This window comes from Dufourea novaeangliae, unplaced genomic scaffold (genome assembly GCF_001272555.1).
Source record: "Dufourea novaeangliae isolate 0120121106 unplaced genomic scaffold, ASM127255v1 scaffold21, whole genome shotgun sequence".
NCBI classification, from domain to species: domain Eukaryota; kingdom Metazoa; phylum Arthropoda; class Insecta; order Hymenoptera; family Halictidae; genus Dufourea; species Dufourea novaeangliae.
The window spans coordinates 6,979,035-6,992,633 of record NW_015373910.1 but is presented as its reverse complement, the minus strand read 5'-3'; the positions used below and the strand labels follow the sequence as shown (position 1 = coordinate 6,992,633).

The 13,599-nt window shown below is 38.5% G+C and overlaps 1 protein-coding gene across 1 annotated transcript in view; it reads left to right on the top strand.

Moving 5' to 3' along the window:
- LOC107194202 overlaps positions 1–7,909 on the top strand; it is a 69,348-nt gene extending 61,439 nt beyond the window's left edge. The window contains exons 5-9 of the mRNA XM_015583790.1: positions 4,154–4,321; positions 4,853–5,058; positions 6,064–6,226; positions 6,802–6,984; positions 7,363–7,909. Coding sequence (XP_015439276.1) covers positions 4,154–4,321; positions 4,853–5,058; positions 6,064–6,226; positions 6,802–6,984; positions 7,363–7,566 — 924 coding nt within the window. The 3' untranslated portion in view covers positions 7,567–7,909. The remainder of the gene's footprint in view (positions 1–4,153; positions 4,322–4,852; positions 5,059–6,063; positions 6,227–6,801; positions 6,985–7,362) is intronic.
- Positions 7,910–13,599: the final 5,690 nt, after the last annotated feature.

Below are 13,599 nucleotides of genomic sequence, written 5' to 3'. Positions count from 1 at the left end.
ACCTCATCCGAGCAATGAGCCACCTGGTGGTTACCCCAGCCAGGTATGTATTGCGTAGGCGCCGTACGACCTTCGGTAATGATTCCAGCAATTTGTGGTAAACAAGGATTCAGGTGTGAATAGGTAATACACAACACGGAGTGCTAAAAGTGATCTGGGGCCGTTTCAGGCACCGCCCCTCGGCTCAAATCTACATGATTGCCGAGTTAAATGAACCGTTCAGCAGATTGGCTACCGACTCGACTCCAATTTTAACACCTTCGACGAAGGTTCGTATACACGATCGAGCACAATCTAGTCGTTAATTGCGACAATGGTGGTACCATTAAAAATTACATCATAATTGAGACACGTTTCAGCTGTAATTTTTTAACAAGCTTACAATTGAAGGATCGTACTATACAGTATATGTAAGACGTTAAGCCGTCTTCAAGGCGTCATTAGTGTAATATCACTTCAGTGCTCCAAGATGGCCCCAGATCGGTCCCAAGTAACAACTTCTAACGCAGTACAAACCCAGTGACTTCACTGGAATAAATTCCTCCGCAGAACCGCAAGAAAAATCAAACCCTCCAGAGAGCAAGACTCGAAATTGCAAAAATCCGTCACGTTCGTCTCCCCCCCAAGCAATGGTCTCTGCAACACAATACTAAAAAGGGTACGAGAGAAAAGATGGTGGAAAACACTCGACGGATCGTCTTTTTGCCACGCACGTAGTCCCCGTGGATCGTGTGACACAGCCAGCAAACGCCTTTAGGGTGTTCGCCAAGCGCTGCGTTGCCTGGCGAGGAATCGTGGCCAGGCCCGTAAATAGAGGGGCCCTGGGACCTGCTGGAGGAGTTCCTGTCGTTCCCTATAAAACCATAGGCCGGGCCCCAGTCTCGTTGCCACGGGTGGTAGGTGTGAAACGTAAAGTCAGCGAGCTGACGAGGCGGACTCGGGCCGATGCACCGGAGATTGCGAGTATCCTTGCTGAGGTCGGACGCCCGGGATCCTCTCGCGAAGGTCGTTGCCTGCTCGATATACAGGGTGTTAATTTCAACAGTAAACCTACCACGACCGGTCAAAATGACCGGTCTACTAATTCCTACCTCTAAGAAGGGTAGGTTTAGTGGTAACTCGAGCAACAAAATGATTTTCGTTAGTATTGAAAGTAAGACAAAATTACTAAACTGGATGTAGATGGTTTTAACACTAGAACTATCAAGTAAGTCAAAATGACTTGTCAATACACTCTTACAACGACGGTTAAAATAATAATAATTTTATTAACGGGATAAATACCCTTTAGTACAGAGTTATAACATAAAATTAACAGCTTGTATAGGGTGTACCGAATAGTATTCACTATTTCCCTTGTTTTTTGAAGATACAAAAAGAAATGTGAGGGGAAAGTGTTATTTGGTTGAAAGTAGCAAATACTAGGATAAGCAAAATTATCTCTCGAGGTCATATTTTTCGAAATTTCATTTTGTTATCAGCGTGGCGTAATAGTTGAGCACAAGAACAATGGCAAATGAAGAACAAAGACAAATGACTTTAATTTTAAATGATAATTTTGACTTTTAATTTGTAACAGCGTTTCATATTAAGAGCAGATCTTTAAAACCACCATGTTTGTACTCTTTTATATTTTCACTATTTTATAATAAACAATAGTAGACTATGAAACTAATATTGTTCCTAAGTCTGTCATAATGAATAACAAATATAGTAGCATAAACACGTTGGTATTTAACATCTCGAGTCTATTGATCATTAATCCAAGTATAAGGGGACAAAGAACTAGAGAATAAGATGGTAGCTAACGCTTCCTGGAGTTCAGTTGCATCGAAGAATAGGCTGTGATAGGCCGAAAACAGACGGAAATCTCATTCCCAAAGGACACAATCTGCCTTCAAGAAGTCACACCTTCTTCCTACTTCGTTCCTAGTTCGCAGGAGATGCTATCCGACCTATGAGACGTAATTAGTTTCGCGAAATAGGGGATCGTTTTTTTTTTCTAAACGATGTCTCAGTTAGCTTTTTATAGCGCCTCGTTAGAGACTTAATAATCCAGGGAGAAAGACGGAATCAAGGGAACCAGAGGAGAGTAATTAATCCGTGTTACGTCAAGACGTTGACGACGATAATGACAATGAGATCACGACGACCTGGAGCTTCTTGGAAAAACTGCGAACATCCTTATGAGCTACTTGTGGAAGCTACTTTTTACATTACTTCTGTATACAATTTGATGTCACAAAAATGGTTACTTCATTTTAATAATATTATAAGAAAAACATTCTTTTTATTTTCGTATCTTTAAATCACAAGTTGCGATAAACCAAGATTATTGGATCATACATTTAACCTTAAATGACTATTGATCGTACGTCCCCAAAAATCAGACATCATTAGCTTCAATATTTCAACTTTTATCATTCTACCAAAGCTCATAGAAAAGTTTTCTTCGAGACCTTCCCTCGTTAAATAATTTTAATTTAAAGTTATATTACTATTGCCATCGTGAATTATCGAGGTGTCCTTGTGTACTCGTTCAATCATCTAGGATCGTAAGAAAATAAATCGAACAGCATAATCGATATCCCAAGAAGGGGATCTCAGCTGCGCAAACATCGAACCGCGCGTCCTCGAAGGATGATCATCGTCCAACGATTACGGCTCATTGTGCGCGACGAAGGGGACTTTGATTGCAAGTTAACCTAATTAACGACGATTATCGTTTCGCATCAATGATAATGATCGGTCGTATGGATCGTTCGCGAGATGTCGATGACGGAGCTCGTCCAGGAGGAAAATTAAATACCTCGTACGAGCGATAACGCGTTCTCCGAAAGAAAAACGATCCGATGGAACGCGGGAAAAAAGGATGAAATGTCACATGGAGGGGATCTAAACGTTCCTCGAATGATTCTAATGTAAGCTGATTCGATCGTTTCTAATCGGCGTGGATTAAGAAAATTAATCAGCAATCGATTAGACCGAGTTTTATCGTAATAATACGACACGAACGAGAGGATTAGCGATGACTGGATGATGATCGGGGACAGACATGGAATTCCGATCTCATCAGCGTCTGGTAATAGAATAACACGTAAAACGAAGCGTTAAGAGGTTTATTTAATACTTCGGTCAGTGAATTACACTTGGTGGAGACAAGTAATTACAGAAGAGAAGGTTTGATTACAGGGGTTGAAACTGTTATGAAAATAATTATTTGAAACAGAATAGTATTGGTATCGAGCCCATCAGTTGGCTCGGATAAACACGCTGTCGAAAATATCGATCGTTCGTGTAGATGTCTAATAGGTATCGATACTATCGTCAAGTATCAAACAGGTTTCGATTCGATACCGTATTGGATTGGTATCGATTTAAGAAGAATCGGTATTCAATAAGTATCGTATCGATACTTCCCACTGAGCACTTTGAGTATTGAATCGATTGAATATCGATCCCGTCACTAGCTACGACACAGCCGATCACGTTTGTCCCCCCGTGGACTTTCATTCCTTTGAGCAATCCGTCTGTCCTTGCACCCTGCCAGCAAAAACCGGACCACTTGCTCTCGGCTTGTCTCCACCGAGAGAAGAGCGATTTCGTCATCTCTTTCTCGACGACTCTGACAGAGATCGTCCAAAGACCACTATGTATCCACTCTTCATGATCCTTTTGTCTCGTACATTCCGCGAAACTCCGTGAAATCGGTTATTTATCAACACTTTTAACACCTGGTGACCGGAAACTGTGCGACAAGATTAATAGAATTTTTCACCCTTTTGGGGAGGGTGAAGGGGGTCAACATTTATCTTAAAGCAAAATGCAATTTTTTCGCCTCTAGGATAAGGAATTTTTGTAACTAAATAAGAAGTGATTAATTTCTCAGTATCGACTACAGCACCATAAGACTCGCGTAGAAAAGAAATATTTTCACGATTCTTTTTCAATAATTTTATATATTGACCTTGCGATTTTTTGGTAGCAATCTAAAGTTGAAGCTGTTAAGAATGTTTTCTTAAATTTTCAAGGAAATTTATAGTTATTAAAAATTTGCGTCAGCCACTTTAAGTGATTAGTAATCGAGGATATCACGTGGACTGGTTCGAAATAGGCAAACGTTTGATAGAGGTGATTTTGATGTCTGTTTCAGGACGACGGTGGTATCGAATACTTCAACACGATCGTGGTGCAGCCACACCTGAAGCTGGTCACGAACCAGGGCAGGGGTTTTCACGTGAGATGTCGATACCAGACTCGAGACAAAGTGGTAACGAACGACCAGACGCACGTGGCCATGTTGCAGTCCCTGCCGTTGCAGGTAACGATTCATTCCCTTCGTTTCAACTTGTCGAATTCCAACAGAAACATTTATAACCAAACATCTAAATTATCTAAATTCTACTAAGTTTAATTATATGAACTTTAGGCAATTATTCAGAAACATTTACAATGGCACAACTATCATTTCAAAATGGAAAATATTCGAAATGTACAAATGAAATTTTTTTTCGTATATTAATTGGACAAATATCTTGAAAATCTATTTAAGTTACTTCTCTGTATCTGTAATTGCCAGGAAAAACGCCGAATGTCACATATTTTCACTTTCGAGATATTTAAAATTCTGAACACCAATTCTTCCCATTAGTAATGTTTCCTTAGTTTCCTTTTTACGATATAAATGTATCTTTCCTTCATTTTAATCCGTATGAATTGAATATTGGACTTATATATGCAATTGATTTGTAAAATGAATTTCATTTGTACACGAAGCATTGTAGTGATCAAATAAGCTGTTGAATGATCCAGAAGCGTACAGAGACATGTGTAAGAAACAATTTCTCGACAGGCAACAGCTCCTATGCCAGGATGCACGATGAAGATCTTCAGTGGAGATCCAACGAGGCATCAAGTGGCGGAAAACGTGAAGATCGGAGACCCCCTGACCTTGGTTATTAGCATCGACAAACAGGAAATGTTCGGTTTGAAGATCTCCGATTGCCTGGTGCGCGACGGTCTAGGATGGGGGGAGCAAAGGCTCATAAACGACGAAGGGTAATTTTATATTCCATTATTTTCCACAAATTACCCATTAATGCCATAAATTCGCCGGTATTTATTCTCCACAAAATCCTCATTGTCTATTTTTCATAAATTCTACATTCACTATTTGCCACAAATTCCTAATTATCTATTTTTCAAAAATTCCATATTTCCTATTTCTGACAAATTTTACGCCCTCCATTTGGTAAATATCCTTGTCTCTTACAAATTTCTTCATCGTTGTGCTTCACGTTCCTACCAAGTAGATATCTAATAATGGACAAAAAAGTGTTCAAAAGAACAATTCCACCGTGCGTACGAACGAATTGACAGCGTCAGAGCATTCGATGAATTATTCAATGGCCGGAATTCATGACACAAAGCGGGGCCCGGTTCAGTGACTTCTTTTCATAAGCAAATCAGCTGATGCGACGACGACAGGTTGTCGGCGCGGACACTTTCCCTCTCGACTTGTCCAACACGACACGAGAATGCCAAAATTTCAAATTCAACGAATTGTACAAGTTTTCGACCTATATTTTACGATTCTAAAACTTTGGACATACTTACATAACACGTTTGCTATGCGAAATAAGATCTTTTGAAAAAAGATTCAACGAAACTTCTGTAACATACTTGTCAAAATCAACTAAGAATCTTTACAAAATTATTATAAAACACCATTAAAAAAATATACGATGATTCTTAAATTTCATGGAAAAGAAAATTACAGATGTGCTCTGAATCTAAAGGAAATTTCTTGAACTTTCAGTCTTATCGAAGGCAAAGCCTGATAAAATAGAAAAAGATGGTACCAGAAAATAATTTTCAGAAAAATTCGACTTTTTTTTGGTTATTACGAAACACAATTTACTTGACTTTGTGAATTACTGTAGAAAATGTTATTTTGCATAAAAATCCGCAGTCTACAAATTATAAATCAAGTCAAAACATGAGATAAAGAAGAATAATAAAATACCAGAAAATATGTTTTCAAAAATTCGATTTTCGTTCTAGTTGCCCCGTGGACGGCGAGATAATGGGACAGTTCACGTACAACGAGGACAAAACGGAGGCTCGGGTGAACTTCCAGGCACACAAGTTCCCCTATACAGCGAGCGTCTACTATCAGTGCAACGTCCGACTGTGCGTGAAACACGACGGAGGATGTACCAACACGGTAATAAGAAATTCCATCCGACCCGTTAGCTTTCACACGGATTATATGCCCCTTGGGCCCTTCCCCTTTAAAGCAACCACTGGTTACGCTATACGACGATGATCCTTTAATGGTATAATAATCATTTAGCGATATTGAATGAAACGAGAAGCGATTTACAGATGGAGGATACTCTGCACGTGCATTGATACCACCCGATTCTTTTTGGAAAAACATAAAAATTATACATTAGAAAACTGTCATTTCAATATTCAGTTATACGTTCGTATCTTTTTCTTGGACTCATATTTATTACAACTGAAAGCTGACAAATTACCAAAAAGCTCACTACAGAAATTCAGATTCCTCATGTAACATTGTAAAGGCTTTCGAATAAAATAATATTACTTAAAACAATTTATTTGAGCACAAGGTTAATGAAGACTTCTCAGGGTTGAAATAGGGTGAGAAATTTCGTTCAATGAACAATAATTGGGTTTGAATATAAATATAGCCATCTAAAAGCTCAAGTGATCGATTTCGTGTGGTTTCGAAAATTATCCAAAGAGAATCATCAATTTTTTCGTGGGTTTCAGCCGCCTGCGTGCAATTCAGTGGCAAGACGACGCAGGGACACAGCGAACAACGCTGTGAAGGGTGTCGAGGGGCTGGACGGTGGAACCCCGGCTACGATCGAGGTTTATAGCGGATTATACGTGAACGAGGCCTCGGACATTGGCTCCAAGTCTGAATACACCGACGATGTCTTCAGAGAAAGGGTGAGCATTTGTATTCCAGTGATTTCGCCGGTTTTGAATTATGATCGCGACGAAATTCAATGCGAAACTTGACCGATTGGGAAAGAGAGAAATTTTCAAAGTGTTGAAACACCGGTTTGCCTGACCTTCTGTTCGAGAATTTAATTAAACGTTCGAATGCACGGAATGTTAAATAATCGTGTACGCGATAAATGCATGAAATTCGCCGTTTAATTAGTATAATCACAGTGTTTTCTATGATAGAGTAGCATAATTATTATCATTATTTTAAATCAAATATTGTAAAAATAGATTTTCACCCGTATGAATTAAATTAAATTAATTTATACAATTAAATATGTAATAATCATCGACTACGAACAATTCAATGATTTCCAGACAATCGACGATCCAAACAGCATCTGCATATCGCAGAGGAGCTTCGCAATCGGTATCGCGATCGCCGGTCTGATCCTGATGCTCGCGGTGGTCGCCGCCATTTTGGTGCTGCTCGCGAAGAGACGGCACAAGAGCGTCTCGACGACCGGCTCGTCCATATACAGCGGCCCGTACACGAACACCGCGTACAGTCACAGCAGTTAAAAAGCACGGGGCAGCCTCGAATTAACCCAGGGAATCGAAAAGAAAAAAAGGAAAAGAAAAAACAAAACATCGAAAAAGTCCGAGGAATGGAGAACCCTCCAGCGGTCTCGACGAATCGACGATCTCGAGCGAACGATTCCAGCCTTGCTAGAAGATAGTATCGATTCTATCGGATCGTGGAGAATTTAGAATGGATTAACGAGATAATTATATCTTTTGCTCAACTGCCGGATGCTATATATTGTTTCTTTTTTCGTTCACAGGTGGTAAGGGACAAAAGGGCGAAGGGAAGTGATGGGACTGATACGATACATATAATTAATGATACTCAAACGATTACGATACCCGAAATATTCAATGGAAAGTATCGAAAGGCATCGAAATCTTGGATACTTGGTATTATATAGCATTCTATAGCAACCTAGTAGGTATTGATACCGTGAACAACTATTTCGGGTTTGTTATGGACACAGGGATTCCTAATTCGTTTATATGTATTGGTATCGATACTTGATGTATCAAATCTGCGTTTGTACTTTGGTTGAAGTATCAAATCGGTATTCATATTATCGTACAAGTATCGAGGAAGTAACGATTCTTTTCGATGCCTATATCTTCGATATTATTAGATACGCGATCGAAATTCACGATCAGGTATCGATGGCATCGGTGCAATATCAGTCCCAACACTAGGCGAAGGTATCGGATCATCAGTCTATCGTGTGTTCAATTTCTTCGAATTATCGATACATTCATCGAAGTCCTGTCATTTCATCGGTGACTCGTCACACATACAAACACCCTTTTTTTCAGCACTGCCTTCTCGATACTTTCGCGCCAACCCCCCTGATAAATTCTATAAAATTTCTCCCCCCCCCCCCCCTCCCCAGACGTATACTTGGAACGAATCGACGACACACGAATCCTTACGATTAACTTTAATATGTATGTATATGTACGTTATATATGTGTAATTATTATTATTGTTCTATACATATTGTATACTAGTCCGGTATACGCTGTCCTAGCTAACATAGCGGCCGCACTAAAAAAAAAAGAAAATATTCTCTTGTCCATCACGATATATCCAATAATCGCGGGTACAATTGAATTTTTAACACTAGAACTATCAAAGATGAACGTATTCTTATTTTCATCGAGTTGGTTAAAGAGGTAGCCTATTGAAAATATGCAAATTCATAAATTAATGAACTTCTTCGATTATACAATATTGCAATAAAAGTTTTACAACAAATTTTTACACTGCACAAATTTAGATTATCATATGTTAATTTATTGAACTAAAATTATGTCAGCGATTTGTATCATTTATCAAAAGTTTTGTCGTGTTCAAAGTAAAGTAAAATTTATACTGACCTTCACAAATATTCTTACTGGATTGTATTCTCACATTTCCGTAATAATTCAATAATTTTTATAAGAGTTTACCAACTTTGCGAGTTACGAGCTTTGGTAGTTCTAGTGTTAATCCACCCGTGCAGAATGACTCGGTGTGTATAGCATTTAAGGTGAAAAGTCAGAGCTAGTACGCGGAGAGGGAGACTCTTTAATGTGAAATCAAACCAGCCCCACTGATTTTTCCACGGTATATAATTCGTCTCTCCTTGATCAGCGATGTCGACGCGTTCTCTATCGTCTACACCAATTCCCTTTATCCCCTACCCAACGTATTTATAATCACGTCACTGTTTGACACGCTGTAAACGTGCAGGAAATAAGTTTCTGGTGAGAGGAGCTGAGGTGATTTGTCTGGATCCTCGATTGGTACAATTGAATTCGCTCGAAAATTAATTATATTCGATCGTTAACATAAGAACATGTAGCTATTCTTTGCATTTTCAATAGTCTGGACCAAAGGACATTTGGATTTCGATCGTCTATTCTGTGGTTATTTTTTGAATTTTCAATATTATAGATTGCATACAAAAATGTCCTAAATGGTCCCTAAATAGTCCTTAAATCTACTATAGTAGTAACATACACATTCCAATTGCCTTTCTTTTGCAACCAAAGGTAGATGTAAAAAATGTTAAGTGGACACTTCCACCACAGAGATCATCCATGGAAATAGGTACCTTGATCAAGACATACAAGTTAAAATAGTTTAACATTCAGACAAGAAATTGCTACAAACAACGATGAATCGAGTAAAATGCTCGTCCGAACATCCGTTGTCGAGTCTTTAATCACAGAGTCCAACACTTTAATCACAGTCCCTCGCGATTACCTTCATGCCTGATCGGGCCCCAATAGAGGATACAGGATCAGCTCCGATCCGGAGACGGTGTTTCCACGAGTTTAAACGAATTATATAGTTATATATATATATACATTACGGGCAACCGAAGAGAATAGTTGCACGGGGATTGTATATCGGTTATTACGTGCTTCCGACGAAGGTTTCGTGTGGAGATTGGGTCCAGTTTTTCTTCAAAAAACTGAACGGAGAATCTCTAACGCTAATGATTCTTGCCGCTAGAATCGTATGGTCGCGGAAAGTCGAATGTGGCGGAAAGCAAGTGTATAATCCGATTGTAATCCACTTATAACGCTTAAACGTATGTTAGTTTAATTGAATCGAGGTGCTGCTCCGACGTCGGAGCTCCGCGCGCGGGCTACTTCCAGTTCTACTAAAGGGGAACTTGGAGAACACTTGGAAATATCAAAAAGATGGCGAAGATATTCGAAAAACCAGAATACCGAGGTTTTTAAAAAAAATGGAATTTTAGGGACAATTCGTGGCTTTGGCAAGATCTAGTCAAGGTCGACTGAAGGTCACCTCGAGGTCTATCAAAAATTCCAAATTACGCAATTTTATAAATCACTAAAAATTCAACGAAATTTTTAAAGATTTCTATTCCAATTCCAAGGCCTTACAAATTCCAAAAAAGTTTGTCCGTTGAAACCGGAAGTGCCACGGTAGGTTTCCCGCCATTTTTTCGATTCATTCGCGAAACTAAACCGTTAGGAATGGATTTTTACGGACCAATAATAATCCAGATGAGTTTCTTAGTGTGCCTCGCGACTTCGAATCGAGAGAATTGGGATTACCGTCGCGTGGGAGCGTCATTTAGCTTTTAATCGTCGCGAAACGAGAGAATAAACTGCGGAATCGCAGTCCGCGTAACTGGGTCCAACGTGGTGGTGGGTACAGATCGTAAAATTTACATTTTAATGAATGCGACAACATGGAGGAACACGCAAACTGTAACTCGTAACCTATGGATTCGAGAAGGATCAAAAGGAGTGAAAAAAAAATTTTTTCGATTCGATTTACGGTGACGATTACGTGCTGGCGACGGTCGTACTCTCGCGGACTGGCCTTTGCCAACTAATTCTATGTGTGAACATCGTATTCTCAGAATGACTAATTTTCAAAGAATTTTTGTTCTTTCGTTTTCTTTCGAAGACACCATGGAACAATTCCTTGATATTTACAGGATATTTCTAAAAATTGTTTCTAATATATTCGAACAAATTTTAACTAATCTCCCCTGATTGGTACATTAACCCTCAAGGACACGGACCGTGAACACTGCATACCTTTTTTTCGTAATTTGAAAAGGCAACAGCAGACTTTCTCTTTATCTTTAATAATTTTATATTTTTAATTAATAATTAAGTAGGGAAAAAAAGGTTTTTCGAGTAAAAAAATTTAGAAAAATACAAGACTTCTTCCTACTAGTTGTCCTTGAGGATTAAGATTAATGATGGTGTAAAGTACTTCGGTTATTTAGTTATAAAATTCTGCGATACTATGTTTCATCAAATTTATAATCGAGTGCAATAACGTCGTGCGATCGACAGTCCGTAGGACTACCGTCGCGGATTGGAAATACCCGACGAACGAATTAACAAACGAGCGTGTTATTGTTCGCTCGTGGTTTACGTGGGCATTGGTTCATAGCGACATTGGGGACGAAAATGCCTGTATAGAGACTTTTTTTTAAGGACACGCGAAACTACCTAGGTCCCGCAACGTTTCTCTGGACCCTTGTCAACAGAACTTTACAACGAACTTGTGTAAATAACGAAAACGTAATAAATCTTGTAACCATAAACATAACATGGCTTCTTTATTATCGCTTTATACTTTTTATCAATTTTACCAATTTAATTTGAATGACTGATATTTTAAACTACTTCAAAATACTGAAATGGAAACAAAATTTACAATAAGAGGAAAAAACAAAATTTTCTAACACAAAATTTCTAATAAATAGACACTAAAAAATTATAAATATAAAGCAGCAATTTTACGAGAATAAAATAGTTGCATGTTACATTCGATTCCAGTAACAATTAAATGTGCAGAAAGCATAGTGAAGCTTGAAAGAATTTCAAATCACCAATTAACAGACGGATTTTCCCGCCGTACGCCATATTGCGTCAGAAATAAAAGAAATTTGACTCACCGGTTTCGGCGTTCATCCATCATAACGAAAATCTGCTAGCTGATCCGATTTCAACCGCATCCTCGATGTTACCAGTCATCATCGTCATTTTCCCAATCATCTTGCACACACACACACACTCACGCACTAATTTAAAAAGAAAATAAATGTAAATGTTAATGGGAACGAACCGCCCTGTACGTATCGTACGGAGGATAACGAAAGACTGACACGATAAACGAGGAGCAATGACATTGAATATATTTTGGGTACGCGGTCGGTTTTGAATTTTCCAATGCTTGACATACACAGGTCATAAAATTTAAAAACAAACCGCTGGGTCAAGTCGTCCTGGGGTTTTGACGATCGTAAATCACTACCTGAATGGCGTTACATTGTAAAGACAGATAGCCAAGTTTGATCGAGTGAATAAATATGGGATATTTTGCATCGACACTCGTTAATTTATTATTGAGTTATATCAGAAAAGACAAGAGCTCGATTTCTCACCGTTTAAAGTATTCGAAACGTTGTTTGGAATCCTTTTTTTTCCTTAATTTTTCGAGAGTCTAACCGAACGTTCTTCCCGCGTTTGAAACCGTTAGAAACAAGCGTTTCGAACTGGTGCCGCTAGGTAGCGTTGCAGCTCAGGTCTGTATAATACTTTGGCATTATGGGGCACCCGATATCCAATAAAATTTTTCTTGATTTAGAACTGTTTCTTCTCTCTGTTGAACAGAAATTTGAATTCGTCAATAAGATTTGCAATTTGGTGTTGATTTACAAAACATTGTTGACTTTGAAATTTACTAATAATTTCCCATCAAGGAACACTACTTATTTGATGCAATATATTTTGTACAAAAATAATGTAGGCAGTAATACTTTTAAAAAATATTCCAAATCGATGTTTCCATTAATAATCATTCTTGACTAAGAAATTGAAACCAATGTACAATTAGGTTACAGGACGAGTGAAGTATCGATTCGCTACGATACGGCACTGTATCTAACTGCCTTTGAAAAGAAGCGGGAAATTCGATTACACAAAATGAGGAAATCTCGAAAACTTGACTATTTCAAGTCACAAGCAATGTATAAAATAAGTGTTGGTAAATAATAAATGTAAAAAATGGACATGCTTGTCGGACAGTTGGAATAATTGAAAGGTCTCGCGAAGTATCAAACGAGAGTGTCTTTTTTTTTATTGAATTATATATAATTCGTTTTTGGAAAATATGATATATATATGTATATAATATAACAAGAAATATAATTAGACTGACATGAGTTCTATCAAATTGTCCGGCTCTCTATGATGTTGTGCATCTTTGGGTTGGTAGTATAGCTCTTTGTTTTCCATCATACGATTCCTAATCTCGCTTTCACCACCTCGGTCACTTTCGCGATGTGTTTACAAACGAATCCTCTTCAAATTCGTCGTAGGTAGTTTTCCTCGTCTAGTTTCTCCTTCCCACGCACACACAAACACTCTGTCTCTCTCTCTCTCTCTTTCTCTCCCTCTCACTCGTTCCATCGATTAACGATCCTCCATGTAACTCTTTGAGGATCATACACGTTCACCATTTCTGTAACTACATTTTGTACCATTTCATAT